This window comes from Marmota monax, unplaced genomic scaffold (assembly GCF_021218885.2).
Source record: "Marmota monax isolate L192 unplaced genomic scaffold, Marmota_monax_Labrador192_F-V1.1 WCK01_AAM20220418_F8-fsc00228, whole genome shotgun sequence".
NCBI classification, from domain to species: Eukaryota; Metazoa; Chordata; class Mammalia; order Rodentia; family Sciuridae; genus Marmota; species Marmota monax.
In genome coordinates, this window is record NW_026695240.1 from 778,076 (window position 1) to 803,554 (window position 25,479).

At 49.4% G+C, this 25,479-nt stretch overlaps 2 protein-coding genes across 2 annotated transcripts in view; both read left to right on the top strand.

Annotated features, from left to right (window-relative positions):
- Fcgbp (Fc gamma binding protein) overlaps positions 1-11,538 on the top strand; it is a 36,344-nt gene extending 24,806 nt beyond the window's left edge. Inside the window, exons 13-21 of the mRNA XM_046440264.2 lie at positions 164-737; positions 999-1,615; positions 1,954-2,497; positions 3,467-4,044; positions 4,313-4,889; positions 5,923-6,122; positions 8,629-9,012; positions 10,979-11,241; positions 11,380-11,538. Of these exons, the coding sequence (XP_046296220.1) occupies positions 164-737; positions 999-1,615; positions 1,954-2,497; positions 3,467-4,044; positions 4,313-4,889; positions 5,923-6,122; positions 8,629-9,012; positions 10,979-11,241; positions 11,380-11,389 (3,747 nt within the window). The 3' untranslated portion in view covers positions 11,390-11,538. The remainder of the gene's footprint in view (positions 1-163; positions 738-998; positions 1,616-1,953; positions 2,498-3,466; positions 4,045-4,312; positions 4,890-5,922; positions 6,123-8,628; positions 9,013-10,978; positions 11,242-11,379) is intronic.
- A 3,237-nt stretch (positions 11,539-14,775) lies between these two features.
- On the top strand, positions 14,776-25,252 carry Fbl (fibrillarin). The gene is made up of 9 exons (XM_046440272.1): positions 14,776-14,902; positions 19,987-20,148; positions 20,245-20,346; positions 20,429-20,523; positions 21,532-21,702; positions 22,812-22,944; positions 24,114-24,226; positions 24,850-24,995; positions 25,136-25,252. The coding sequence occupies exons 1-9, from the start codon at positions 14,893-14,895 to the stop codon at positions 25,158-25,160; spliced, it is 957 nt and encodes a 318-aa protein (XP_046296228.1). The 5' UTR covers positions 14,776-14,892; the 3' UTR covers positions 25,161-25,252.
- The last annotated feature ends 227 nt before the right edge of the window (positions 25,253-25,479 follow it).

Genomic DNA, 25,479 nt, shown 5'->3' on the forward strand with positions numbered 1-25,479 from the left:
CAGACATCCATGTTTATAAAATGACTACATAATCATATATGGATAAAGACCTTGACAGCTCCCACCTACTGGCAGGATGAGAGAGGAAGGGAGGTAGGTAGGGACCAGAGCTGGGACCTCCCTACCCCATGTGACCCCTGTTTGCCTCCCTCCCCACCCCCAGGTGAATGGTGTGCGGACAACCCTGCCTGTCTCTGTGGCTGGTGGGCGGATTTCAGTGACCCATGGAGCGTCAAAGGCTGTGTTGGTGACTGACTTTGGGCTTCAGGTCACCTATGACTGGAATTGGCAGGTAGAGGTGAAGCTGCCCAGCAGCTACAGGAAAGCAGTATGCGGGCTCTGTGGGAACATGGACAAAAACGTCAGTAACGATCAAGTCTTCCCTAACGGTACAGTGGCTCCTTCAATACCCACCTGGGGTGGCAGCTGGCGAGTTCCAGACTGGGACCCATTTTGCTGGGATGAATGCAAAGGGTCCTGCCCAACATGCCCTGAGGAGCGGCTGGAAGAGTATAAGGGTCCCAGCTTCTGTGGACCTCTGGCCCCTAACGCAAATGGCCCCTTCACCTCCTGCCATGCCCACCTGCCACCTGAAAATTACTTCAAGGGCTGTGTTCTGGATGTCTGCCTGGGTGGAGGAACCCAAGACATACTCTGCCAGGCGCTGGCTGCCTATGCTGCTGCCTGCCAGGCTGCTGGAATCACCATCAAGGACTGGAGGACACAGGCCGGCTGTGGTGAGTGTTGGGGAGGCAGCTGGGGCCGAGAGATTTCACTGCAGTCCTTCTGGGTCCTTCTGTTTGTTTCTCTGTCTCTCTGACTCTTAGTATTTCTGTGTGGTTCCTTGATTGTTTCTGTTTCTCCATTCTTTCTCTCTGTCCTCCCTCTCTCTCTCTCTCTCTCTCTCTCTCTGCCCCCCTTTTTCTGTTTCCGTCTCTTTCCACCCTGTCCCAGGACCCCCCTCCAAATGCTCTTCTCTCTCCCACTTCTACCCACAGAGATCTCCTGCCCTGAAAACAGCCACTACGAGCTCTGTGGCCCACCCTGCCCAGCCAGCTGCCCGCCCCCTGAGCCTACCACGAAACCAGCTGTGTGTGAGGGCCCCTGCGCTGAGGGCTGCCAGTGTAATGAAGGCTTCGTGTTGAGTGGCCACCGCTGTGTTCCCCTGGACGGCGGCTGTGGCTGCTGGGCCAATGGCACCTACTACGAGGCAGGCAGTGAGTTTTGGGCTGATGCCACCTGCTCCCAGCGATGCCACTGTGGGCCTAAGGGTGGCCCATTGTCCTGCACACCCAGCAGCTGTGGGCTGGGCGAACAGTGTACCTTGCTACCCTCTGGCCAGCACGGCTGCCAACCTGTCAGCACAGCTGAGTGCCAGGCCTGGGGTGACCCCCACTACACCACCCTGGATGGCCACCGATTCGACTTCCAAGGCACCTGCGAATACCTCCTGAGTGGGCCCTGCCCTGAACCACCCAAGGGGACTGAGAACTTCACCGTCACTGTGGTCAATGAGCACCGGGGCAGTCAGGCTGTCAGCTACACCCGCAGTGTCACTCTGCATGTCTACGGCCACAGCCTGACACTCAGTGCCCGCTGGCCCAGGAAGCTACAGGTGAGCAGACATGGGAGCCAGACAGTGGGGGGTCAGCTGATCCCCACAGCACCTTTCACAACTTAGCACCCACATGATGAAGGGGTTCAGAGTATAGCCCTAGGAGCCTGACAGTTTGGATCAGCTGCCTCGGACTCTCTGAGCCTTAGTAGATTCCTTTGTAAAATGAATCTGCAGAAAGTACCTGCTTCAGAGTAGCCAAAGGGGCCCATGACACATTGTCTACAGATGCTTAAGGGCGGTTCCGTGCGGAGGTTCCACGGCTAATATGAGGTGGAGATAGGATTAGACCCCGGGATCCACGCCACTCACTGCCGTCCCCCTTCCCACGGCCGCAGGTGGACGGCGAGCTCGTGGCGCTACCCTTCCAGAAGGACCCACTCCTGCACGCGTACCTGAGCGGCGCCGACGTGGTGGTGACCACGGCCTTTGGGCTCTCGCTGACTTTCGACGGGGATAGCTTTGTGCGCCTGCGCGTGCCAGCGGCGTACGCGGGCGCCCTCTGTGGCCTGTGTGGTAACTACAACAAGAATCCGGCCGACGACCTGAACGCGGTGGGCGGGAAGCCAGAAGGTTGGCAGGTGGGCGGCGAACCTGGCTGTGGGGAGTGCGTGCCAGGGCCGTGCCCGGCACCCTGCACGCCCGCAGAGCAGGAGTCCTTCGGCGGCCCCAACGCCTGTGGTATGATCTCGGCCCCCGACGGCCCACTAGCACCCTGCCACAGCCTGGTGCCACCTGACCAGTACTTCAAAGCCTGCTTGCTGGACGCCTGCCAGACCCAGGGCCATCAGGGAGGCCTCTGCCCTGCTTTGGCCGCCTACGTGGCAGCCTGCCAGGCCGCTGGGGCAATTATCGAAGAGTGGAGGAAGCCTGATTTTTGTCGTAAGTACTGATCCATACATAGTGCACATAGTGAGAGTCCCCCCTGTCACTTCCCAGAGCCCTCCTGCCTCCATTGGGCTCGGGGCCATTCTCCTGTCCCTGAGTCAGATATCCCCTCAGAGACTCCTTGGAATTCACACACTGAAATACACCAGATCAGGTATGGCCTTGAAATACACAAGATCAGCTAGACACACCTGGTCAGAAACTCAAGAGTCCAATATGCTCTGGGGAACTCATGCACTCAGATATCCTAGTCAGATGAACTAGTTGGTTGACCGAAAGTCACCCAGCAAGGAACCCCTGATCAGAGAGACCTAGTGAGCTACATACCTGGTCAGATGCCCCTGAGCTGTCTTATACAATGGAATACACCCAGTCACACAGAATTGGCCACATACCTTCAATGGTATCGAGCTAGATTATACACTGAGACACTGAAGTCACTTAAACCCAGATGGAATCAGGAGTCTGACAGTTTCAGGGAGATTCATTCAGATTCATAGTCAGATAGTCCTGGGCCATCCCCTTCAAGCAGATCTGGGTCAAGTTTACCCGGTTCGCTTCATACAATCAGATACACATGCCCTGAAACACACTGTGTCAGAGACTGTAGATGCTCCTGATCATGTCAGCCAGCACAATCAGCTCCACTCAGACAGGTTGATACCCTGAGGCCCATCTGGCCCACACCCCAGGTGTATTTACACTTTGAGATGGATGTGATCAAATTCACCAGGCAGCCACTGATCTTTAGAAGTCCTTGGTCAGGTTATCACACACCTTGGTCTGAGCTGCTCCTCCCACACACACCTGAAATCCCACACTGAGTCCTGCTGTAGGGTGTACTGGATCAGATCTCTACACCCAACCATACACACCAGATTGGTCCAAGCAGGTCCTCCCACCAGGGACCTCCTCTTGCCCACCTTTGCACCTGCCTGGCTCACGCCTTTTGTGTCCCCCCAGCTTTCCAGTGCCCTGCAAATAGCCACTATGAGCTCTGTGGGGACTCCTGCCCGGTGAGCTGCCCAAGCTTCACAGCACCCGAGGGCTGTGAGTCCACCTGCCGTGAGGGCTGTGTCTGTGATGCTGACTTCGTGCTTAGTGGTGACACCTGTGTGCCTGTGAGCCAGTGCGGCTGCCTCCATGATGGCCGCTACTACCCACTGGGCGCGACCTTCTACCCGGGCCCTGAGTGTGAGCGGCGCTGTGAGTGTGGGCCACATGGCCAGGTCAACTGCCTGGATGGCGAAGCCTGTGGACCCTATGAGGAGTGTCGAAGAGAGGATGGCGTCCAGGCTTGTTATCCCACGGGCTGTGGTCGCTGCATGGCCAACGGAGGCATCCACTATGTCACCTTTGATGGGCGTGTCTATGACCTGCATGGCACCTGTTCTTATGTCTTGGCCGAAGTCTGCCTCCCGAAGTCTGGTGATGAGAAATTTAGCATCGTACTTGAGAAGAAGAACACATCATCCGAACAATCCCAACGCCTGCGCGTTACTGTGGATGAGCAGGTTGTGAGTCTGGATCAAGGGCCAACGGTAAGTGAACATGACCCTGACCTGGGGTTCTGAGGGCACACAGCTCCGCTCAGGGAATTCCAAGGGAGTCATTACCTCACCCTGTAGGTTCCGAGGGAGATGTTAAGCCAACCCAGGGGTTTTGAAAGAAATAGGACCCCACCCTGATAGAGTAGGGGGAGACACACCTACCACCATGAGGGCCTGACAGGTATACAGCTCCCCACTGGGAACATGAGGGGCAGCCTCACCCACTGTGATCCTCAACCCACCTGACCCTTCCATCCAGGTCACTGTGGACGGCGAGGCTGTGGCCCTGCCCGTGTCTGTGGGCCCTGTGCGGGTGACTTCCGAAGGCCGACACCTGATTCTGCAGACGACCAAGGGGCTGCGGATCCTCTACGACGGCAACTTCCACATCCTCATATCCATCCCTAGCTCCTTCCATGGACGGGTCTGTGGCCTCTGTGGGAACTTCAATGGCAACTGGAGCGACGACTTTGCCCTTCCTACTGGCAAAATAACTACCAGCGTGGAGGCCTTTGGAGCTTCGTGGAAAGACATGGACTCCTCCCAGGAGGGTTGTTTTGAGGGTTGTGGGCCTCAGGGCTGCCCTGTGTGCTTGGCAGAGGAGACAAAACCCTATGAGGACAACAAGGTCTGTGGCATGCTCCAAGACCCCCAGGGCCCCTTCGCAACCTGCCATAAGGTGCTGAAGCCCTCTGAATACTTCCGCCAATGTGTGTATGACATGTGCGCCCACAAGGGTGACGAAGCCTTCCTCTGCCAGCACCTGGCGGCATATACAGCAGACTGTCAGGCAGCCGGCTCGTCCGTGAAGCCCTGGAGGTCAGACAGCTTCTGCTGTGAGTGTCCATGGGCCCTTCAGAGGATGCCTGGCCTGTTCCTTCTCTGACTGTGGCTCGGGAAGTCCCTCCCTATGACAGTGCTCCCCCCAGCTCCCTCCACAGCAGCCTCTGAGGCTTCTCTCCTACCCCCTGACTGTGCCTCCTCAGACTCCTTTCAGGGATGCACTCTCCTCCAACTTGACCTTCACTTCTTCCCTGGCATTCCATCCAGCTTTCTGGGGTAACCTCCGAGGAAGGGTTGGGCAGGTCAGCAGTCCATACAAGCCTGAGTCTGTGGCGCATCCCAAACCCCCAAGCAATGCCACCGCCATTAGATTCCAAACAGGATTTGACCTCTCCTTCAAATCCCCAAGGAAGGGACGTGTTCCCTTAAGACTCTCTGAGATAAGTTGATGACCATTCATGTCCCAAGGGAGAGCTGTCACCTTCAGTCTTCTCAGGGAAGGACCTATAACTGGGGCCATCACCCATCCCACAGCCTTGGATCTGTCCTCAGTGGTGACCATGGACTCAGTCTGTCTCCAACCCTGAACTCTCCCCTGACTGCCAGCCCCAAGGCCTGGTAGAAACCTTCCCCTGGGTGTCCTTAGAGTCCCTCACACCTGCTATGTTCCCAGTGGAACTCAGAATTTTACCCTAAACCTGATTCTTCTCTCTCCTGCCCTGGTGGCCAACTCAGGGCAGCTGCACCAGCCTCCAGTTGCTTAGCCGGAACCCAGGCCTTCTCCTGAGTGTGTCCCTGGGTCCTCATGGCCCCTGTTTTTCTCCTATGTCTGCCCATCCCCACTCCCCTCTGCCTGTACTTCCCCATCCCAGGCCTGATCCCTCCATCTATTCTTCCCAATGCAGCATGGTCACTTGGGGCACTTGCTGTCTGCAGCTAGATGTGAGCTCTGTAGGACAGAGTTCAGGGTTGGCTTCATCAATTGTCTTCAGCATCACCCCACCCAGGGCTGGGTGGGCAGAATGTCCCATTAGGTATTCCATGCCCTCCTGAAGGTGTCACCCCATCCTGCCCCTGTCTCTGCAGCTCTCAAGTGCCCAGCCCACAGCCACTACTCCATGTGCACTCACCACTGCCAAAGCTCCTGTGCGGCTCTCTCCGGCCTCACGGGCTGCACCATCCACTGCTTTGAGGGCTGCGAATGTGATGACCGATTCCTGCTCTCCCAGGGTGTCTGCATCCCTACTCAAGACTGCGGCTGTACCTATCAAGACCGATACTTGCCGGTGAGCAGGGACTTGAGGTGGGCAGGGGTGATTGGAGGAGCTTGAGGGAGACTCAGAGCTTCTGTGGTGATCTTCTCATGGATAGGGACAGAGGCACAAGCACCATTTCCTGGCTGAGTGACTTGATATGGAGAACCTGTATGAGTTTCCTAAAGCTGCTGTAACAAATTATCCCAGACCCAGTAGTTTAAAACAAGAGAAAATAATTCTTCCACAGTTTGGAGGTCCGAGGTCAGAAAGCAGAATCACTGAGCTGAAATCACAGTGTTGGTAGGGTGGTGAGGTCTCTGGAGGCTCCAGGGCAGAATATCTGATCCTTGCTTCTCCTACTACAGGCATTTCTTGGTTTGTGGCCACAGCACTCTGATCTCTTCCTCCTCTCCTGTGCGTGGGCCACAAAAATCTCCCTCTGCCTCTCTCTTCTTGCTATTTCCCCCATTTTACAAATAAAGAAGTTGTGATGTAGAGAAAGCAAGTGGCTCTAACTTGCACCACTTCCAAGTGGATCCAAATTCCTACTCTTCCTTCAGGTCTCACCACCTGCTAGAAGCCATCCAGAAAACCCCTCAGCTAGGTCATCTGGACTCCCACCCCCGCCCCCGTGCCTCCTCATCTCACTCCAACCCTCTGCCTGCACCTCCCCATAGCCCTGACCCCTCTGCCCTTGCTCCCCTATTCAAGACCTGTGCCTTCTGTCTGCGATGGAAGTTTTATTAGGTTTGTGAATCTGGCATTCAGGGGGAGACGCATGGCCCACAGATAGAAATGTGGGAGTCATCAATATGCACAGTGCCATTAGTCCTTCTGTGTGCAGTGTCCACATCATGGATTCAACTGACCACAGATGGAAAATATTTCAAAACGAAGTTGCATCTGTTCTGACAACATGTGCCGACTTTTTCTTGCCATTATTCCCTAAACAATATATGCAGTACAACTGCTATTTACGTAGCATTTACATTGTGCCAGGCACGAGAAGTAACCTAGAGAAGACTTAATGTGCACAGGAGGATGTGCGCAGGTTATATGCCAGGGCTATGCCATTTTATATAAGGAACTTGAGCAGCTACAGGTGCGCCTCTGGATCCTGGAACTGAGGGATGACTGTGTTTATTTTATTCATTACACTGACCTTTTTCTTTCAAGGTTTTCAAATATTTATTTATCAATTTATTTATTTATCAGTATCAGGAATTGAATTCAAGGGCACTCAACTACTGAACCACATCCCCAGCCCTATTTTGAATTTTATTTAGAGACAAAATCTCACTGAGTTGCTTAGTGCCTCATTTTTGCTGAAACTGGGTTTGAACTCACAGTCCTCCTGCCTCAGCCTCCCAAGCCGCTGGGATTACAGGTGTGTGCCACCATGCCGGCAAACTTTTATTTTTGATGAATTCAAACTTAAGAAAAAATATAAGAAGCCGGGTGTGGTGTCACACACCTGTAATTCCAGCAACTTGCCGGGCTGAGACAGAAGGACTGCAAGTTCAAGGGCAGCCTTGGCAAATTAGTGAGTCCCCCAGAAATTGAGTGAGACTCTGTCTCACAATAAAATTTAAAAAAAAAAATAAAGGACTTGGGATGTAGCTCAGTGGTAAAGGGCCCCTGGATTAAATTCATAGTACAAAAAAAAAAAAAAAAAAAAGCCAAAGAAAAATTGGAAGAATAGTACAAAGCCCTCCTGTATACCCTTCAGTGAGGTTTTTCATTTGTTGATATTATGCCACATTTGCTTTATCATCCTCTGAATATAAATATATATCTATTATTTTCTCTCAATTCTCAGTTGAGAAAATGTTGCAAATGTAATTCTCTTTTACTCATAAGTACTTTACCATGTGTTTCCTCAGATGAAGGAAATTCATTTATATGACACATAATTATCAAGACCATGAAGCTGGGGCTGGGATTGTGGCTCAGCAGTAGACACTCGCCTAGCACATGTGAGGAGCTGGGTTCAATCCTCAGCACCACATAAAAATAAATAAATAAAATAAAGGGATTGTGTCCAACTACAACTAAAAAAAAAAAAGATTAAAAAACAGGAAGTTAACATTGATTCAGTACTAATCTGTAGATTTTATTCAAATTTCATCTGTTGTCCCAGTATTTTTATTTATTTACTTATTTAGGGTACCGGGGATTGAACTCATGGGCACTCAACCACTGAGTTGCTTAGAGCCTCACTTTTGCTGAGGCTGGCTTTGAACTTGTGATCCTCCTGCTTCAGCCTCCTGAGACAGAGAGAGTGTGGGGGCGGGGTGTGGGGGCGGTCAGGCCTCTTGAGGTCTAGACACAAACCTGGCACAACATGGCTTCTGCTGTATTTGATTGACCAAGCATAGTCTTAAGGCCTACCTAGATTCATGGATAGGAGAAACACACTTCATTTCTTAATTAGAGTCTTTTGCAAAATCACCCTGCCTGAGTAGAGGATGGGGGGGGCTTGTGGCCATTGCTGCAGTCTCTGTCTCACCCTAACCTGGCCCCATTCTGTGCACAGGTGAACTCCTCCCTGTTGACCTCAGACTGCAGTGAGCGCTGTTCCTGTTCCTCAAGCAAGGGTCTGACATGTGAGGCAGCTGGCTGTCCAGCAGGCCATGTCTGCGGTATCCAGGAAGGATCCCGGAAATGCCAGGCTGCCCAAGGTCTCTGTACCCTCTCCTTGGGTGCCCAAATCACCACCTTCGATGGGGCCAACAGTACCTTCAGCTCCCCTGGTGTCTATGAGATATCTTCCCGCTGCCCAACACTACGGCCGACCATCCCCTGGTACCGTGTGGTTGCTAATGTCCAGCCCTGCCATGAAAAGCCTGAAACCGTGAGCCAGTTCCACATCTTCTTCCAAGAGGGTATTGTCACTGTGACCCCAGGCAAGGGCGTGTGGGTAAGTCAGGGCATGGAAGGTGGGATGTCTCCCCTGGATTTTCCTTCTTCCTGTTGCAATGTTCTTCTACATTCCTGGCTCCTTGGCTGCCCTGCTGTTTTCCTTATCAAGATCTCTGCAGTATGGTCTCTAAATTTGTATTTGTCTCAACACTTCAGATTTAGTGCCTTCATAGGGTTGAGTTCTTGGGAAGCAAAAACACACTCAAGTAACTTAATAGTTTTAGTATCAATCAAGACTCAAATTGCTTTAAGCAAAAAATTAATTGATTGGCCCACATAGCTAGAAAATCCAGAGAAAGAGCCTCAGGAGTGGCTGGATCCAGGTGCCCTGGCAATATTATCAGGAATTTATACCTCTATTTTTTAGACTTATTGTTCACCAAATCAGCTTCATTCCTTTCATAGGAAGATAACCCTCCAACTTCCCCAAGCTATGCCCCATCAGCTTAGCTACCTCAGCAGAAATTGATTCAACAAAAGACCCAAGATTTTGTCTCTCTGGGCCCGTTTGGACTCATGCCTATGCCTGGAATCAATCACTGCAGCCTTAGGGATGGAATGCTGAGAATGGTCAGTCTGGGGTCACATGACCATCAGGGTTCCCCTGGAGATGGCCCCAGACCATCTCCAGTTTCACAGATATACTAGGAGAACTCAGCATATGGTTGTATTTCTGAGAATTATTACAATGAAAGAATACAAAGGAAAATCTACAAAGAGGAAAGATGTACCAAGCAAAATCCAGAGGAACCTAGCCCAAGCTTCCCACAGTTCTCCCCTCCTGGAATCATGCGGGGTGTGCATAATCCTCCAGCGATACTCTGTGACAAAACATGTAAAATGAAATGCTGTCTACCAGGGAAGTTCATTAGCGTCTCCTAGGGTTTGCACAGGGGTCTGGTCACCTAGGCACACTCTGCATAGTGCATACCAAAATTTCAGACTCCCTGGAAGGAAACTCCCAAGTGTTCAGCCTTACTAGATTATAAGTCTTATGTGAGCAGGGATCCTGGCCATCTTGATGACCATTTTTTTTTCCAGTACCCAGCTCAGGGCATCTAGAAGGAAAAGTTTGATTTTGTGAAAAAACTCAGCCTTCCTTCCTCTGTGCCACACTGTGCTTGGTAAGAGAAACGACTCTGATCCAGGTTGCAGCTGGTGAGACTGTCCATCTACCAAGTCTCCGTCTATCTCACTGCCTCTCCTTCCTTCCAGCATCTATTTTCCATCCTCCATTTTTTCCTATCTCCTTCCTTCCTTCCTTCCTTCCTTCCTTCCTTCCTTCCACCCACACCTCCATGCATCAGTCCATCAGATCTGTATCTACTTTTACCTATCTATCTACCTGTCTCTCCAGTTATCTGACAGGAAAACCCAGAAACAAGAGCATCTGGGGAAAAGAGAACATCTCTTTCAAAGAACTTGCTATGGCAAGTTCACATTAGAAGGATTCATTCATCCACTAAATTGACAACCATTTTTTAAAGAAGAAATTCACAAGGTTACTGAGTCTGCAGCTGATGACAAAGAAACAAAATTTCCTCTCATACTTGTTAAGATCATTACTTACCTTCAGATGTCACCATTACAAAAATAAAGGATAATGTTGCTCTTGTTAGGAAACCAGTGATAGACTCAAAGTTTCTTTTCTTTTGAAGACTAGGATCAAGCAGGATGACCTTGAGGTTTGTTTGTTTATCTATCTGGGTCAAAGTGCTTTTCCCCTGTGACCTGGGGATGTTATGTGGGTCCCTCAGTCCATTTCTCGTCCATCTACTCTCCACCCTTTTTACCCATCCGCTCAGATCTCCAGCTGTCTTCTGATGTAGTCATTCCTGCATCAAGTGCACCTGCATCTTTGCTTTAGCACCTTGAGCTTTGTTCTCTAGCTTGGACTCTCCATCTTCATAACACCCCAGCTCTTCTGTGGCTCTGGCTTCACCTCCATCTTTTCCCACTACCAGGTGAATGGTCTCCCAGTGGATCTTCCAGCAGAAGTGTTCTCATCTGTGTCTGTGAGGCAGACACCCGATGGCTCCATGCTAGTCAACCAGAAGGGAGGGGTCCAAATCCAACTTGAGACCAATGGGCAGCTGGCTGTGATGGTTGGTGATGAGCATTCTGGCAAGCTGTGTGGGGCCTGCGGAAACTTTGACGGGGTCCATACCAATGATGTGCCCACGGAGACAGGAATGGAGAAATGGAAAGCAAAGGACTTCTCCCAATGGTGAGGGCTGGTGTGAGGGCTGTCATGTTGGAGCCAGGATTCTTGAGGGCAGGAGGATCTGGATCCTCTTGGGAAGCAGGCAGGTTGGGTGGGTTGCCTAGTCCGTTAGAGGAGGTGCTGAGTGTTTGTCTCTTGCAGTTATGACTGATGAATCATCCACTGGGAATGAAGACTTCAAGACTTGACCCTTCTGGAGGTGAAAGGATGTACTGTGTGCCCTTACCCTGCTCTACCCCTTTGCTGAGCCATTGAGGCCCAACGTGAGAGCACTGAATAAATATCTCAAGCCAAGCTGCACGCTGATGTTTCTTTTTCATGCTTTCTCATCCTGAGTTTCCTTCCAGCACAGGAGGGGAATCTGGGAAGTGAACATTGGGGGTGAGAGGAGCGGTGCATGCATGCTTAGATGCATGAGTAGATGAATCTACTGGTGGCTGGGATGGGAAAAGGGTGAATGGGGAAACAGGAAGATGTGGAAATGGATGATTAGAGGAATGGATGGGTGAAAGGACAAACGATTGGAGGGAGGAAAGAAACAGATGAAGGAGAGATCGCTAGATTCTGACTTCATCATTTATAATCCTAGCCATGTCCTAAATTTCTCTCTGACTCGTTTCCTCTTCTTTAAAGCAGAATGATTGACCACACTTAAAAAGCTGGAGTGCGGATTTAACGTGTAAATTCAACCAATAAGTCAAAAATGGAAGATGAGGGCACTGAGAAAATACAGGGGAGGTTCCAAAAGCCAAATGGAAAAAAAAGCATATTAAGCAAGAGGGAGTGTCAAATGTTACTGATGATAAATAAAATTAGGGAAGAAGATTTACCATTGGCATTAGCAACAGGGAGGTCCTTAGTGATCTAAAGAAAAATATTTTGGTGGGATGATGGCGGGAAAAATTGGATTAAAATGGGTCCAAGAGAAAAGATGAGAAGAAATGAAGACAAGTGTAGAAAACAGCTTCAAGATTTATTATGAACCAGGCAACATGGCCGGGTGGTTTTCGCTCAACAGCCAGGGTGCTGGGGCTGTAACTAGGGGGGTGCTATCAATCCAGTTTGGCAATGGGAAGGTGTGGCAATAGTGATGGTGGGGAATCTGGATGGTAAAGGGTAATGTGGTCACAGTGGGGTGAGGACAATGAACAGGCAGGCAGCTCAATGGAGTGCTGGGGAGGAAGGATCAATGGGAGCATTCGCCTCAGAGGGAGTGAGGTGGAGACATAGGAGGTGATGGACGGAAAGCAAGAGGCCCCAACTAAACTCCCGTAGGGGCTATAGTTTTAGGGCTGGCACTGTTTAGACACAGGTTCTTTCTTCCTCAGCATCTGGAATCTCTAGGGCTATCACAGTCACCACTGTGTCCTCAGCACAAGGTTTTTGGTTTTGTTTTTGATACTGGTGAAACCAGGGCTGCCCTACCACTGAGTTACATCGCCAGCCCTTTGTCATTTTTAAATTTTGAGACGGACTTTCACAAAGTTTCCCAGGCAGATCTCCAACTTGTGAACCTCCTGCCTCAGGCTCCCTGGTTGCTGGGATTTCAGGTGTGCACTACCATGCCTGACCCCTGCAGGAGGTCTAAGTGTGACCATAGGGGAGAAGGGCTAGGTGGAATACAGGATCACTGGGCAGGGGTGGGGAGTGGGGGTGAAGGTCAAGGCACTGAGAGGCCAGAATGGTTGAAAGATCATCTATCTGGATTTGGAAATCATGAAAAATAATGATGGGAGCAGCATAGGTAGCAGTAAGTCCCATGGGAGCTAAAATTGCAAAGAGCAGAAGTGGCTTGGGAGTTGATAGAGTTGGCAGTAATAAAGCAGTTGCTACAATGTGGCTAGGAAAACTTCAAAGTTTCCTTAGGGAGGAGACAGAGGGGGGTTTAGAAATGACAGCCAGGAGCTGGGTACCATGGCTCACGTCTGTAATCAACAGTGGTTGGGGAGGCTGAGGCAGGAGGATCATGAGTTCCAAGCTAGCCTCCGCAACTCAGCAAGGCCCCAAGCAACTCAGTGAGACCCTGTCTCTATAAAAAATGTTAAAAAGGGCCATGGATGTGGCTCAGTGGTTAAGTGACCCTGGGTTCAATCCCTGGAACCAAAAAAGAAAAAAAGAAAAGAAAAATGACACTGAGGAGCTAGGGGGTCTTATCCCATCTACAGATCAAATGGGTATGAGGGTGGAAGGGAAATAAGTCCTCTGCATGGAAAGCTCCATCAGGGGAAAGCAAGTGGTACTTAGAGGTAGAAAGTAAAAGAAAGCTTCAGAGGAAGATGAGATGATGGGGAGCATCAGAAACAGCCCCAAGTGGCTCTCTCACCTCAGTCCTACCCTGTCTGCCTGTGCTTCCTTTATTGGCCTGGCTCTGGGCTTACACTGTGCAGAGACCAGTCTGTTTCCTGACTGGACTGTCAGCTCCAGGAGGACAGAGCCTGGGGCTGTTTCAGTCGACACTGTGTCCCTAGCACAAGAAGGGACAGGAGGCACTCACTAATTACTTGCTGAAAATGCCAATTTCAAGTCGACAGAGTAAGTTGGCAGGTGAAATACATTGGAACCAGGAGATAGTGCCAGGACTCCAAGAAACAAGGTTGGCAGCCCAAATCTGCACTGTACTCTGAGTAATTTTGTCCTTCAGAAAAAAAATAAATAACTAGAAGGCCAACAGTAAATTCTGTAAGAAATAGGTAACACTATCTTGAATTGGACCCATTTAAATTATTGCAGTTCCTAGAAATCCAGAATAGACTCAACTATTTCATCCCACAGTTTTGAAGAAAAAAAAAAGTTTTTTTAAACAAGGGATTGAACCCAGGGGCACTTAACCGCTGAGCCACTTCCCCAGCCCTTTTTATTTTTTGCTGATTTTAAATTGCTGAGGCTGGCCTTGAGCTTGCTATCTTCCTGCCTCCTGAGTCGCTGGGATGAAAGGCATGCGCCACCGCGCCTCTTTCATAGTGTCTGGAACATACAAGGTCCACAGTGAATGTTTTCCGAAGGTATGAATGGGAACTCAGAAAAGGTGCTTGCTTATTCTTGGGGTTGTAGGCATATTGAGTACAGAGGGAGCCTTAGGGAGCTAGGAATAAAGAAGAGAGGGAGAGAGCAGAGCCCGCATTGAGGCCTCAGTAAGAGCTCTGATGCCAGGCAGGGGGCGCACGCCTGTAATCCCAGCTCCCTGGGAGGCTGAGGCAGGAGGATAGCGAGTTCAAAGTCAGCCTCAGCAACTCATCAAGAACCTGAGCAAATTAGTGAGACCTTGTCTCTAAATAAAATATTAAAAAGGACTGGGGGTGCAGCTTAATGGCTAAGCACCCACTGGGCTCATCTTCCGGTACAAAAAAAAAGTAACAGCCTGGGTTAGCCGAGTGTGCATTCTAGGGAAGCTGGATACCGGAAGCGCAGCCCAGAGCGCAGGAAGCGAGTAGAGGGGGCGGGGCCTCGAAGGGGCGCTTAGAAGCCCGGGAATCCCCGCCTACTACGCGAGCCGAGTTCCAGGCGGGGCCGGTGAGCCAGGGGGCGGGGATACGTGGTTGCGTCACGGGCCATACGCCGCCGCGCGCCTGCGCTCCTTTCCACGTGCGAAAGCTCCAGACTCGTGGAGTTAGGGACGCAGCCGACTCCCCGATCCGCGCAACTCCAGCGCTAGCCATGAAGCCAGGTGCGGGCTGGCAGTGGGGTCCGGGCTCAAGGACTGGGGACAACGGGAATCCGGGTGCCAGGCCGGAATCGGAGGGATGGGGCCTGGGCCTGGGCTCTGAGCCTGGGGTCCGGTCTCGTGTGGGGAGGTGATGCTGGTTCTGCCCTGCGATCGATCCTGATCCCTGGAGGTCTGAAGGTTTGTGACTGGCTTCGGTCGTGAGTCGAGGGTCTTGGTCCTGGGATTGGGGTTTGATGTCTAGTAGATGCGGCCATTAGAGGTAATTGGGTATTGGGCCGGGAGAGACACTTGAGGATCTTAAACCGGAGTCTGCATGCAGGCATCTGTGCATGGGTTTGGGAATCTGGCTTGGGTTGGAGATGGAGAGTTCTGATCTTGGGACAAGGAACTGGGTCTGGAAAGCTCACTCCTCCGTCTCCTCCCCTGTCGCTGTCGTCACCACCATCCTCTTGCCTCCCAAACTTGCTCCTCAGAGAGAACCGGAGTGGATGAGAACCACCGCTTGCTAGTGTGCGGCCCTCTCTTGTCATTTTCCCGCTCTCCACGCTTTAACGGGGCCGGGGGGCGGATCCCGGAGATGGAGATTTAGGGGCCTAGGATTCGCAACTCTGCAGTTAGAGAAACTTAAGCCCAGCATTAGCGGGTGGAGGGAGGGTAGGCACAGAACACTAGTGGTCTTTATTTATTCTGTTTCCCTTGTTACTCTGATGGATCCACCTCACCACCCCTCTTACGGTGGAATGAGAGTTATGGCTTGGACAGAAGGACCTCAGTTCCTTATTTGTTTCTGGTTCACTTTCTTAGCCTACTGTGTGACCTTGGACAAGTAGCTTTTCCTCTCTGAGCCTCAGCTTTCTCATCAAGAAAGTGGCACCCTGTTAGGATTAAGCAAGTTTTTGTTTTTGTTTTTGTTTTTTTGGTACTGGTGATTGAACTCGGGGGCACTCGACCTCTGAGCCACATCCCCAGCCCTATTTTATTTAGAGACAGGGTCTCAGTGAGTTGCTTAATGCCTGCCTGTTGCTGAGGCTGGCTTTGAACTCAGGATCCTCCTGTCTCAGCCTCTTGAGCTGCTGGGATTATAGGCGTGGACTACCACACCCAACGGGGTAGTAGTACAGCTTGACAAATCATGATATTGGCTTTAATTGTCATCCTTAACTTTCTCAAGGGGAACAAAGTTAGTGTTTCTCTCCCTAGTGTCTAAGAGCTTCCTAAATCATGCCTGCCCACTACCTACTTTTCTTCAGTGTGAGAACTGGGTCCACTAAGTTTGGGGAGTTTTTCACCATTGCCAAGAGGGTCTGTTTCTCTAGTTCAGGTTTTGTTTTCTTCTTGTGTGTGTGTGCATATATGGAGAGATGAGGCATCTACAAGGGCATTGTGGATCCATACCCCACATGAACTCCCTTTCTTTTTACTGAGGGGGAAGTAGTTGCTAGGCTGTGTATCCTGAGACCCCAGCAAGCCTGCATATGTCCTGTGGACTGTGATTGTGTGATTTTCCCAAGGAATGGAGGACGTGCCACCCGGCTTTTCTCTATTGCAGGGTAAAATGTGCAGTTGTAGAAATTGTCTGGGGTCAGCTTTTTAGCCTGAGTGAGAGAGGAAGCCTTCGGGAGATTTTGATGCAGTGAGATTGATGTTTTTAAAGGGATCTTTCTTTTGCATCTGTGTGGAAACGACTTTACGGTAAAATCAGGCACATCAGTGGCATTTATACCCCAAATCTAGGAGATGTGGCTCGGACCAGGATGGAAGCAATGGACTTGCTGACAAAGCATTTTGATTTGGGAATATAATTTGAAGAGAGAGCCGACAGATTGTGTGCAGAGTCTGAAAGGAGTGAAGGCTAATTAAAGTTTGGAGTATATAACTGAAGGATGGAGTTGCCATTTGGGGCGGGGGTGGGGGGTACCAGGGATTGAACCCAGGGGTGCTTCACCATTGAGTCACATCCCCAGCCCTATTAAAGACAAGGTCTCACTGAGTTGTTTAGAGCCTCACTTTTGCTGAGGCTGGCTTTGAACTCGCGGTCCCCCTGCCTTAGCCTCCTTAGCCACTGGGATTACAGGTGTGTGCCACTAGGCCTGGCTGGAATTGCCATATTTCAGTTGGGGAAAGCTGTGACACGAGTCCAGATGCTAAACCAGAGGGTCTGTAGACCCCCTGCCCCCAATTCAGGACTTTCTGGGAAAGTGTATAGTATTTTTTTCCTGAGGAATGAGTCCTTTCAGTATATTTCTCTGACAGCCCCAGCACCTGAAGGATATGGATACGTTGTGTCTGGGACTGAAAGCTTACACTTGCACCTGCTGCACCCCTTGCCATGTCTGTTTTGGGGGCCTAGGTTGAGACTCATGGATTTCTCTGCTAAAGAGTAGGAAGAGGGACTCCTCCCCTCAGTTTGAACTGTGTGCGGGCTGTGTATTATGTGAAGTGCTTTTGGATATTAAGTAATTTAATCTTTACAACTTTATGATGTAGGAAATGATAATCATGATCCTTCCCCTACTCTCTAGTGTCATGAGTGGAAGTGGCATGGCCATCTCCCTCCCTATATAGGATACTTTGGGGAGAGACCAGCGCTCTTCCAGTCACTACCTGATTACCTCATCTCTGAACAAAAGGAGAGGATGCTTTCTCCTTGGAGCAATTCCCAGGAACTTAACAGTCATTAGACAGTTGCTCAATTGATGTTTATTGAGCCACTACTTTGTGCCAGATGTTGTATATGGTGCTGGGGATGCCACAGTAACTAAAACAAATCCTTATGCATTTCGAGCTTGGTTCTTGTGGAGGAGTAGCCATGATAATAATAAAATTGTAGGTATGCTGTATGAAGAGAAATAAAGCAGGGTAAGGGTAGTGCAGCCAGGAATGCCCTCCTGGATCGGGAACATTTGATCAGAGACCTGAATGCATGGGAGTTGGGAGCTATTCTGCTTTCTTCAGGAAGCGGGCAGTGGGAACAGCACATGATGGAGATTTTAGAAGCTGGACTATTCTTTGGTTGGAAAAGTGTGGGACCCAGTGAGGCGAGAGAAATCAGCAGGGGTCAGAGTCTTGGTCTATTGGATCTCAATTGGGGTTAGAATCATCTGGGGAGCTCTAAAAAGTCCTCATGCCCAGCACAATTAAATCAGCATCTCTTAAGTTTCAGGGATTTAGCCACAGGTTGGACTCATTGATTTGGGGCTTTGTAAGCCAGGGAAAGAAATTTTGATTTCATTTTGTGATGGAAAATCCTCGGAGGGATTTGGGTAGGGGAATGATGAGACCTGATTTTGCTGTCTTGAAAAGATCAACCATTAGCTGCTATGTGGAAAGTAGACTGCAGAGGAGCACAAGACAGGAGGTAACGCTAGGTGATGTTTGGGAATTTTGAACATTCAGCTATTAATTTAAAAAAAAAATAGGAATAGCTATTGTTACACTTTCAAAGAAAGCAAAAACAAAAAATAAAATTATGTTTTCATTTTTAATACCATTTAGATACATGAAACTATGGCAGGCTGTGGTTATAGTGTACCTTTACAAAAACTTTAGTGAGTTTATTATTGAATAATTTACATTATGAGATAATATTAAACCATCACTAATTTTCAAACTGACCATGCTTTAAGAAGTCTTGTGGTTTTTGAAGGCTGGCACAGTTCTGCACACCTGTAATCCAGTTATTCTGGAGTCGGGCAGGGGGATCACAAGTTTGAGTCCAGCCTGGGCAATTTAGCCATACCCTGTCACAAAATAAGACTTAAAAAAAAAAAAGGGCTGGGTATATAACTCAGTGGTAGAGAGCTTGCTTAGCATGTGTGAGGCCCTGGGTTCCATCCCCAGCACCACCAAGAAAAGAAAAGAAAAAATAACTTGGGGTGTTTCAGAATAGTACTTCAGATCTTTTAAAACATCACAGAAAAGTCAAATGTGGAATTGGTTAGCACCAGAAGAATTCAGTCTGCTTTATGCATTGTTTTGTACTTTGAGAACAATGTTTCCTGAAATATCAAAAACAAGGTCTCTCCAAATGTATTTTTATTAAGCTTTTGTGTTTTTTTTTTTTGTTTGTTTGTTTTGGTTTTTTTTTTGGTGTGGTGCTAGAGGGATTGAACCCAGGGCCTTGTGCATGCAAGGTAAGCACTCTACCAACTCAGCTATATCACCAGCCCTAAATTTCTGATATTATTGACAATCCCTAAACCACTTGTGGATTGTTATCCTTTTTTTTATTGGTAACAGGGATTGAACTCAGGGACACGCAACCACTGAGTCACGCCCCCAGCCCTATTTTGTGTGAGACAGGGTCTCACTGAGTTGCTTAATGCCTTGCCTTTGCTGAGGCTGGCCTTGAACTCTCCATCCTCCTGCCTCAGCCTTCCAAACTGCATAGATTATAGGCATGCACCACCACGCCCTGCTTTTTTCCCCACTTTCTTCCTGAGCTGGGAAGAATGTTGGAAACAGGCAAAAGAGTTAGCTGGGCAAGCATCGCACTAAACTGCCCTCTGTTTGGGGGTTGGTACTTTCCTTCCAGATGCAATGTCAGGTAGATCTAGGGGACTCTGTGGCCACAGTGCACACACACGCAGGGGTTGCGTCTATATCCATTTTCCGCCTCTGTCTCTGCACCATAATAACTCTTTCCTTGTCAGTAGCCCAAATCATGACTTCACCTTTATGATCCCCTCACCTCCAGGGCAGGGGCAGTTACCACATGTGTCAGCACAGTGCGGCTTTAACTTTAGTTGTTACTGACCATCACAAAAAGAATATTGTGTTTAGTGTGGCTTTCTCAAACTTGTTTTTTCACTTAACATTGTAATTCTAAGTTTGACCTGTCTGTGGTGTGTGACTGAAGGTCATTTCCATTGTCGATTATGAACATTCCTCCGTCGTGTCTGTCCATTCTGCCAACGCGCATTTGGGCTCCTTCAGCACTTCCTGCGCTTGGACGTTCTTGGATGCCTGTCCTGCCACACACCAGCACTGCTCCTCGGTGTCCCACCTGAGTGGTGCTGCCAGGTAAGAGCTATTTAGTCTTTTAAGCTTCATGGCCCTGATTCCTGTTTTTGTTCCCACTACAGGTTTCAGTCCCCGTGGGGGCGGCTTCGGTGGCCGAGGGGGCTTTGGTGACCGAGGTGGTCGAGGTGGTCGTGGCGGAGGCCGAGGGGGCTTTGGTGGAGGCCGAGGTCGAGGTGGCTTTAGAGGCCGAGGCCGAGGAGGAGGTGGCGGAGGAGGAGGAAGGGGTAAGTGACATCGGGGAGTGGGGCGCAGGGGCCCTCCCGAGCCTCAGGGGGGAGGGAGACCGCGGGTCCCCCTCCTACTGCAGCTCTTTCTCGTAGGTGGAGGCTTCCAGCCTGGTGGCAACCGGGGCCGTGGCCGGGGCGGAAAAAGAGGAAACCAGTCAGGAAAGAATGTGATGGTGGAACCTCATCGACATGAGGGTGAGTGGGGACGGGACGGCAGCTGTTGTGGGACAGGGCAGGGCAGGGCCGGAGTCTCAGCCCCGCTCTCTGCCCTCACCAGGGGTCTTCATTTGTCGCGGAAAAGAAGACGCACTCGTCACCAAGAATCTGGTTCCTGGAGAATCTGTGTATGGAGAGAAGAGAGTCTCCATTTCGGTGAGACCTGGGCCCCTCTCCAAGCCACCAGGCCCCAGCTGATGGTTCACCAGTGGTCTTGTCTCCCTGCCCCTGCTGTGTTTCCTCCATATGACAGCCAGGGGACCATCTTAACACTTAGTCGGACTGTGGCCCTCCTGAGTCCTTCCTGTGGCCCTGCACATTCTAACTTCCCCTCCCGGCTCATGAGCCTGTCTCCTCCACTCTCCCCGCAGGTACCCCCAGCCACACTGGCCTACCACTCTCCCCTCTCCCAGGTCCATGCAAAGCTGCTTCCTTCTCATCTGCATCTCTGGTTAGGTGTCACCTGGTCTTTCGGACAGGGTAGGCTCATATCACCCTGCCTGTTAAAAGCAGCCCTTACCGTCAGTCCCTGCCTTCTACTCCTGTGTCATTTTCTCTGTGTCCAGCCATGGGCCTGCTTGGGGCCTTCCTGTTTGCTGTCCCTCTGCCTGGAGTGTTCTTCCCACGTAGCTGGAATGGCCCCCCCTGCCCTCCAGGACTGATTCAGCAGTCTCCTGCCCAGCCCTTCCTGGCTGCCCTTCCTGATTTTCGCACGTTCTTTGCCGTGTTTCCCAAACTTCACATCTTTCCTGGCTCAGTGTTCTCTCCTAGCATGTTCACCATCTAACATGCAAGTTTGTGTTTAGTTAGTTACCTCAGTGTATTCTTAATCCTTTAAGGGCAGGATTGGAGTCTTCTTCACTACTGTGTCCCCAGCACCTGGGACCAGGAGTAGCATAAATAGGTGCTAGGACAGGAAATGATAAGTGCACAGGTCTGACTATTATTCCTTGTATTTACCGTCTCCTGCTGCCTCTTCTCATCAAGTCAGCAACATCCACGCGAGGACAGGGGTACACCTGTCGTGCTCACTGCTGGGAGTCCATGTTCAGTTCCTGTGTAACAACTGAACTTCATTTCTTTTGAGGGTTCTTAGGACCAAGGGAAATGGGGTCCTATAGAAGAGTCCAACACTGACGTCCATCTTCATATTTCTTGACCCAGGAGGGAGATGACAAAATTGAGTACCGAGCCTGGAACCCCTTCCGCTCCAAGCTGGCAGCAGCAATCCTGGGTGGTGTGGACCAGATCCACATAAAGCCAGGGGCGAAAGTGCTCTACCTCGGAGCAGCTTCGGGCACCACCGTCTCTCATGTGTCAGACATCGTAGGCCAGGTGAGTAGACAGGTAGAGGTGGATGGAGGGAAAAGCCACCTCCTCTGTCACTCTGAAGTGGTCCTAGCTGTTTCCCCACCATATGTGATGTTGGGCCATCTCCTTCTGACACAGTACCTGTGAGTCAGCAGAGCAGCCTGAAGTAGATGCTCATTCAGCTGCACTCCTGGGTTCTTGGCCTTGAGGAAGGTGGTATGGGCATGGAAAGACCTGCATTTGTGGGATCCAGAGCTGAGAGTATAGATACCAAACTATTTGGATTTGTTGCCTTCTTTAAAAATTCATGTCCTCTGCCAGGTGTGATGGCTCGAACCTATAATCCCGTCACTCGGAAGGCTGAGGTAGGAGGATTGCAAGTCCAAGGCCAACCTTTTCAAGTTTGAGGACAGCCTGGGCATCTCAGCAAGACCCTGTTTCAAAATAAAAAAATGAAAAGGGCTGGAGATAATAGCTCAGTAGTAAAATTCCTTTGGGATTAATCCCCGTAAAGGAGTGGGGAATGGGGATTTATGTACCCAAAATCTGATCATCTAGTTTCTCTTGAAAGAACCAGTAGTTCTCATAGTTTCCAGTCTGCATTTCTTGTGTGTACTGGTTTCCACAGAGGGCACCTGGCATGTGTGTATCTCATTTCATGACTTCTTGTTCACTTATGATTATAGGCATGTTAAAAACCCTAGACTCTTGGGTATTTAATGATGAAGTGGCTTTCAGCAAGTTACCTAACCTCTCTGACCCTCAGTTTAATACTCTGGAGAATGAGGTTGTTGTGACAGTTAAATAAGTTAATTCCTATAAGGGCCTGATCCATTTCAAATACTCTTAGCTCTGGTTATTTCATCTCTGTGCTTTGGTTGCCTATTTTTGGGGAGCCTGGGCTCTCAGATCAGGCAAACTAGGATTGTGTAGCTTTGCTGATAACTGAGTGACTCTTGGCCAGTGACTTCAAACCTCAGTTTATTCACCTGTAATATGAGTATGATAATAATAGTATTTAAATAGTTGGATTTTGTTGGGAGTCTGAAGTGATGTGCAGTGGATGAGCCCAAAGTAGTCATTCCCTGGATGAGGACCAGTGTTGTTGCTGATTATTATTGGATTTATCTTAGGATGGACTGGTCTATGCAGTTGAGTTCTCTCACCGATCTGGCCGTGACCTCATTAACTTGGCCAAGAAGAGGACCAACATTATTCCTGTGATCGAAGATGCTCGGCATCCACACAAATACCGCATGCTCATTGGTGAGAGTGGGTCCATGGGGTGGCCCAAGGCAGGCAAGGCATGCCAAACCAGGTTTCCTGGAAGATTCAGATGGGGTCAGATTGGATAAGCAATGGATGGGAATGGAAAAATGGGGGGGGGGGAACCAGGAGAGGTGGTGAAAGTCATGACCCTGCTTCAGGGGTTCAGATATCTGGTGCCATAGGAGAAGCAGTCTTGTCTCCTCCCTTCTTCTTAATCTTTACAGTGTTCCTAAACAAAAGAAGCCACTTTCAGGGGTCCTTATTGTCTGGTGAGATCCTAGCCCAGAAAGCACAAGCTGTGTGTGGCCTGGACCAGAGGGGCCTATTGAATTTTTTTTTTAATTTCTTTTTTGTTTTAATTAGTTATAATGACAGTAGAATGCTTTTATGCACTTTGATATACATAGATAGGATATAATTTCTCATTTTTCTGAATGTACATGTTGCATAATCATTGGTCATACAAATATATACATACAGTAATAATGTCCGTTTCATTCTACTGTCTTTCCTCTCCCCACATGGGCCTATTGAATATTAATAACTATTTTTTAAAAATATAGTATAAAAATGGAAAGTCTTTTAAATCTCTCCCCAGAGGTAACTGATAAAAACATTTGCTATCTGCTTTTCCCAGTTTTTAAAGAATCGGTTTTCACTAAACTACCTTTTCATTTTTTTAAAGTTACATTGCCTTAAAAATATTTTCATTCCATTCATTTTTCGTTCTGTGCATTTTTTCCCCACACACAGTCATTTCCTTCCCCTTGTCCTGTAGTTTTTTTCACAGGCCTGTTCCCACTCTTGCCTTTAAACTACTCAGCTTTACTTGTCTTTCTCGTGATGTGTCTGTTTTCTTCCTCAAGACCTCAGAGCACCTCAAGGACAGGGTCCAGGTCGGACTCCTGTGTCCCCCATACCCAGCCCAGTTGGCCAATTGGGTAGATGGCATCCAATTAAGAGGATTGGATAAGTGGTGTGACTGTCAGTTTTGGACCCATCTCAGGGTACTGTGGAGGGAAGGGGGATCATTTGGAGAGAGTGAGACTGGAAGTAGGGAGACTCTTCCAGGAAACTACTGGTAATGGAGCACAGGCCCCACGGGAGGATCTGGAACAATCTAGCATGTATCCAACTTCTTTAACAGTATCGTCCTTTCTCCTTAGCAATGGTGGATGTGATCTTTGCGGACGTGGCCCAGCCAGACCAGACCCGGATTGTGGCCCTAAATGCCCACACCTTCCTGCGCAATGGAGGACACTTTGTAATTTCCATTAAGGTGCGGGGCTTGAAATCTAAAACAGAGTGGCAACATCCTGGGGGGTATCTTTTGGGTAAAAGAGGCAAGAGAGTGGCGGTCATGTGCATGATGACCATCTTAGTTTGAATTCCAATTGAGTAAGTTATTTAATCTTTGTCAGTTTCTTTTCTTGCAACATAGAAATCCCTGTCTTCTTAAGAGTTGGTGTAAGGATTAAATTAATCGATGTATGTGAAGTGTTTAAACAGATCCTGACATGGATTGGGAAATGGATTAGTAGTGAGTGCATTTCTCAGAATGTTTTGAGATAAAAACTCCGCCATGTGCCTTTTACCAGACTCACCATTTGTTAGCCTTTTGTGACCTTGGTTTTACTGTTCCCAGCTTCGTACTAATATTACTAAGATGAAGTAGGTGAGAAAAAAAAAAAAGCTGGGTTTAAAATTTAAACACTGACTTTTAGATAAATAGGACATCCTGCTTCAGAGAACCATATTTAAAACTTATTTTAATTAAGTCTTTGACCACATTTGCAAGCCTGGGTTTCACTTGATGAAGACATACTTCTGGTTTAAAAAGCATGAAAAAAGGGAAAAAGCCCACTGCCTTGCTGCAGACCACAAATCCTTCCTCCTCTGTAGGCCAACTGCATTGACTCCACAGCCTCAGCTGAGGCCGTGTTTGCCTCTGAAGTGAAGAAGATGCAGCAGGAGAACATGAAGCCCCAGGAACAGTTGACCCTAGAGCCCTATGAAAGAGACCATGCTGTGGTTGTGGGTGTGTACAGGTGAGCAGGGGCCCAGTAATCCACCGGGACAGAGACCTCCCTTCCAGGCACCAGCAGTGCCATGGTTCTGGGGACCCCCAAAATGATGACAAGCTGTGACACCATCTCCCCATCCCCAATCTCCTATCTTCTGCACACAGGCCACCTCCCAAGGTGAAGAACTGAAGCTCAAAGCTGTCTGGATTCCAAGAGATGTGTGTTGCTACTGTTGAATGTTGATTTTTTCTATTAAAAGACTGATCCAGTCGCTCCCTGCAGCTGATTGTTCTGTAATTGCTGTTGTCTGTAGACAACAGGATCCATGTGCCCTCAGTCAACTTTTCTTGGTGGGGGTTGGAATCGCATCCTGTCACAGCCCTTGCTCCTCTTGTAGCAGATTCTTGCGCAGCCATCCTAACCCAGATTTCGGTTATTGGCAGCTCACTGCGCATGTGTGCCAGTAAGCGCCGCAGAGCGCAGGCGTAGAGTGTTACCCTATGTCACG